This window comes from Tigriopus californicus, chromosome 8, assembly GCF_007210705.1.
Source record: "Tigriopus californicus strain San Diego chromosome 8, Tcal_SD_v2.1, whole genome shotgun sequence".
NCBI classification, from domain to species: Eukaryota; Metazoa; Arthropoda; class Copepoda; order Harpacticoida; family Harpacticidae; genus Tigriopus; species Tigriopus californicus.
The window spans coordinates 15,613,109-15,617,450 of NC_081447.1; the positions used below are offsets into that span (position 1 = coordinate 15,613,109).

The window sequence follows — 4,342 nt, forward strand, 5'->3', positions numbered from 1 at the left end:
AAAAAAAGCAGGCTCCCAAAGATCTACAAATATTGTACCAGGAACGCTTAATAGTCCCTGACCGTACATAGCACACGTTCATTTGTCAAAGTCAAACAAGGGAACGACATTCATTTCTATTTGCAAGATTGAACTCAAGTCGAATCAAATTAACATTCGCCTAACCTTGCTGCTAACTAGCCAACAGCTCTAAAACACTTTAACAATTCATTGCATTGCAAATCCCCAACTCAAAATATGCACCGACCCAAAAGTCAGTTCGGCCAGTCAGTCAGATTCCTTTCTCGTTGTTGCTTTGCTTGCTTGGTCGCCAATTCGCTTTCCTTTTGGGCTCTGCTCTTCACCTTTCCTTAACTCTGTTCGTTCTTTCACTGCTTGAAGCCATGAACCACTGGAACATGGACAGGGACGCTAGAGTGGAAATTTGTGATATCGGAATCAAGCCACCGTATAGCGTTCTTTTTCAAGTGAGACTGATTTAAGGACGATACAAATGTGTATTTCAATTTACAGCTCAGTCAAGAAAAGGGCTAGTTCATTCATGTTGTGCCTTGCTCTCGTTTTATGGATATTTCAAAATGGAGAGATGGGCTCCACACCACGCCATCGAGAGCATGGATGAAAAATTTATTTGCCCAAATAGAATTGCTATTTAGTCAATAGTCAGGCGTTCTTTGAAAGTAGTTTATAAAGACTGGGAAAAAAAACCTGTTATTGAATACATAGCTACACACGAGTTTTCCAGTTAGCACTGTTCTTTTGTTGCAAGTTTGTACAAGCCCATCATCCTGGACAAAGCCAAATAAGGATAGATCGGCGAATCTCAGAGCCTTGTGAAATGCCTTGAATTTTTTACATTGCTGAGGGGTCAAATGCTCCAAAAAGTGTGAAGTGCTAAAATGAGCCAAACAAACACTTGAGTGCAATTTGTTGTACACTTCTAGATTTCATTCCTTCTTTACTCATGGATCCTCGGAACCCTCTGGCCCTGGCAACTCGAAAATCCAGAATACGGGCTGGATGTTCGTGTTGCTTTAGAAATCAAGCAAAAATCAGTCTGCTGCCATTCTTATGATATTGCAAAAGGTGAAAATATCCTTTTCCTAGCGATGAATTATTTCCAAGGATTATTTGCAAGAAGAAAAAAATAGCAGCCTTTTCGCACAAAATGGGAAAATATTGCGTTTTTCTAGTTTTCATTCATTGCTAATTATTGGAAGCGACTTAAACGTATAATGTGTTTGGTAGATTATAATAAAAAGAGCAAAGAAGGAAAGAGGAACCGACATAAGAAAAAAAAACAATGCACACAAAAGATCATGGAGAAAACTGCCCTCCGACAACGGTGTTTTACCGGTACATGCATAAAATGAAATAAAGCACTCATTGGCGGTATTTTTCTTTTTGCAGATATAACGTTGTTTCTGTCTCTCTGTGCACTTTGCAAAGACGTTGGGAAATATAGACTTACTTTATTTCTCTACATACTGTAGTTCAGAGAAACAAGCAATTGAAATAGACCTCCCTCATGCTCTAAGGAAGTTTCAAGAAAGAAAGGGAAAGGCTGTCAAGAAAAGAATATATCTCTGAATGCAGGCTCATTCCATGGTGTCGTTCAAAATCTCTTCCATCCATCATGACGATTGGGGCTACAACAGGTCCTCCAATTGTAGAATTTTTTGGATCCGTAGAAACCATATACAATATACCAATACATCAAATTGAATATCTAAGTGTTTGTGACCAGAAATAAATGAGCCATCACCATTATCTTTTTCATGACAAAAGTAACATAATGATTCAATAATTGCGAAAATCTTAGAGTTCCATATTGGTTTGCTTCTTTTTTGGAAAATTCCTGGAGCCTCTTCGCCAACTCATTGCCCTCTTTCATTACCTTGTTGCCTATCTCTTTTTTACCTTATCCCAATTATGACCTTTCATCGAGTCGGACTAAAGAAAACTGTAACGTTGACAAATCTTTGCAAAATCCGTTATTGCATGCATTAGTTACGACCAATGTTGAAAATTGTAGTGAAAGCAGCCATGTTTCGATAATTACAACTCATGGCGCCGCTCATGGTGAGACAGGTTTTATTACCCTCATTTAGAACGATATGTGATTTGACAAACTTCATTCTTTGTCCACCTAAGATAGCAATTGCTTTTGGGTTTGTTCCTTGAGTCCTATTCTGAGCATAGTCTTGGATTTTCTTCGCTATTTAGAGGTAGTGCGCATCATTCTGAGTCAATGATGTCTTCGTTCCTGTTAACGCAAGACTAGATGAAGTTCGAGGTGCTTACGAAAAAAACATCTTTGATAAGGGATAGGAACAATAACAGCTTTGGAGGACCTTTTGGGAAGCTGAGCCAAGCCAATCTCTTTGTCATAAACAAACTTTTTCGATGATGAGCAAAGCGGCTTGCTATGGGTATTCTAAAGGCCATTTTAGAGGTTGCCCAGGTGTTGAGAAAACGATTGAACCAAGGCTGTGATCTGAGAAAGTTTTCATTCAAGGCCGCTCTCGTAACCAACGATGATCATGGCCGAAGGTGGGGCAAAGACTAAACTTCTTCTTCTTCCTTTGTTTACTACTTGTACCACGTTCTACTATGGAAACAAAAGCCTGAAGCACGAAGATACTCCTTTAAGGAAACGTTTGCTTGGCACGTCTTGAGTTAAATACTGTGCGAGGTGCTTTCAAAATCAAATGAGAGCTAATCTTTAAAGGTTTGGTGGTTCCATTTTTTACTTACCGTGGGGAGATCAAATAGCGTCACAGAGCCGGTCGGGCACTCTTAGCCGGCTTGGACTAGCTTGAGCCGTTACAGGTATTTTTTTCCTTTTTTAGCACCACCGTGGCCTTAACTATGAATGTAATTGTTTTGAATCAAAAAATGAATTTGACACATTTTTCATCCAAAAAAAGGATTCATTACTGGCCTGAAAAAGATATTACCATCAAGTATGATAAATGTGTTAAATTGACAGAACTGATTATCAGAGCGAGTTTGGCCTTGCCACTGCAAAAGTACCAGCCACAAAAGAGCTGGACAGTAGATTTAAAGACATAAACTTAAAAAGTAGATATTTGAATTCTTGGTGATTTATTGATATTTTTTAATGAAACATGTGTCCAAGAGTTTATTCTTTGATTCTAAACTATGAAATTCGTGATTAGGCCATGTTCATGCTAAAAAAAGGAAAAAAAAATACATGAATTGGCTCAAGATAGTCCAAGCCGCCTAAGAGTGCCCAAACGGCCCAGTGACACAAATGGAATCACCTAACCTTTTAAGATCAGTCCTCATTGCATTCACTTTTTTGCCTGATGGTTTTCCAATAGACCTTTTCATTAAGTGGAGGAAGCGCCTTCTACTTCATCTAAGTGTGGACAACCAAACCTAGAAACGAGAATATACACTCAAAGATGCCAGACTTAATCAAGAGATAATTGAATAAAAAATGTATTGACCAAGCACTGTGACATGATGTATAAGCCATCGGATCTTATGGGAAACATTTCAATTTTTTGTGTATAAGCTTCCAAACAATTATGACATGTAAATTATTTTATAGTCTGTTGGTAAATTGCATGAATAATAAGGCCCCCAACACTTTTGCAAACATCATTTCCAACCAACAGTACAAGGGAAAGCACAGTTTCATAAGTTTTTGGTGACTAGTTTTAAAAACAAAACTTTCTCTTAACTTAGCATTTGCATTTTTAGCACAATCAATGGAAAAAGATGATATTGAAAATTTGCAGGTATGCTATACCCGTACAGGTTTTTAACAGTCTTTTTGAAGGATTGATGAATGTGTTAGAATAGATCAGCAATAAGTTAATCAGCGAGAAATACCTTGTTGAAGTCTGGCATTTTAGAGCATATTCTTGTATTTCTCTGTTTGTTTGTCCGCAACAAGAGGAGCCAGAGGAGAATGAAAAGGACTGTTGTTGGTGCAAGACCTTAGGTTGCCAAGATTGGATTGTGGGCAGGTCCGTTTTGAGAAACTTTTGATATATTCAACTTTTGCCACGGTTGACCATGACAGCTAATTTTCATTTTGCCTTTCATGTTGACGCCTCCCAGACTATTTTTGCATGATTTTGCATGCTTATAAATTTGCATAACAAATAAAAAGCCGCCTTTTTTTTGGACTAATTTGACGGATAGGCAACGTCCCGAGCCTTTCTGATCTTTTTGGCGCTCTTTCTCACCTTTACGAGGTCGAAAACAGCATCACTCGGAACTTAGGACAAGTGGCGTCAGTATGTTAAGGCAAAATGAAATGGTTTCATTATGGTTAGAAGCAGCAGAAATTGGAGCGATCAAAAGT

The 4,342-nt window shown here is 38.3% G+C and overlaps 1 protein-coding gene across 4 annotated transcripts in view; it reads left to right on the plus strand.

Moving 5' to 3' along the window:
• Positions 1 to 4,342, plus strand: part of LOC131884527 (uncharacterized) — a 24,659-nt gene that overhangs the window by 18,002 nt on the left and 2,315 nt on the right. Inside the window, exon 8 of one of the 4 annotated variants that reach the window (XM_059232344.1) lies at positions 1,411 to 1,756. The exons of the other annotated variants lie outside the window; for them this stretch is intronic. Within the exon in view, the coding sequence (XP_059088327.1) occupies positions 1,411 to 1,465 (55 nt within the window). The 3' untranslated portion in view covers positions 1,466 to 1,756. Of the gene's footprint in view, positions 1 to 1,410; positions 1,757 to 4,342 lie in introns of those variants that run through there. 4 annotated transcript variants of the gene reach the window in all.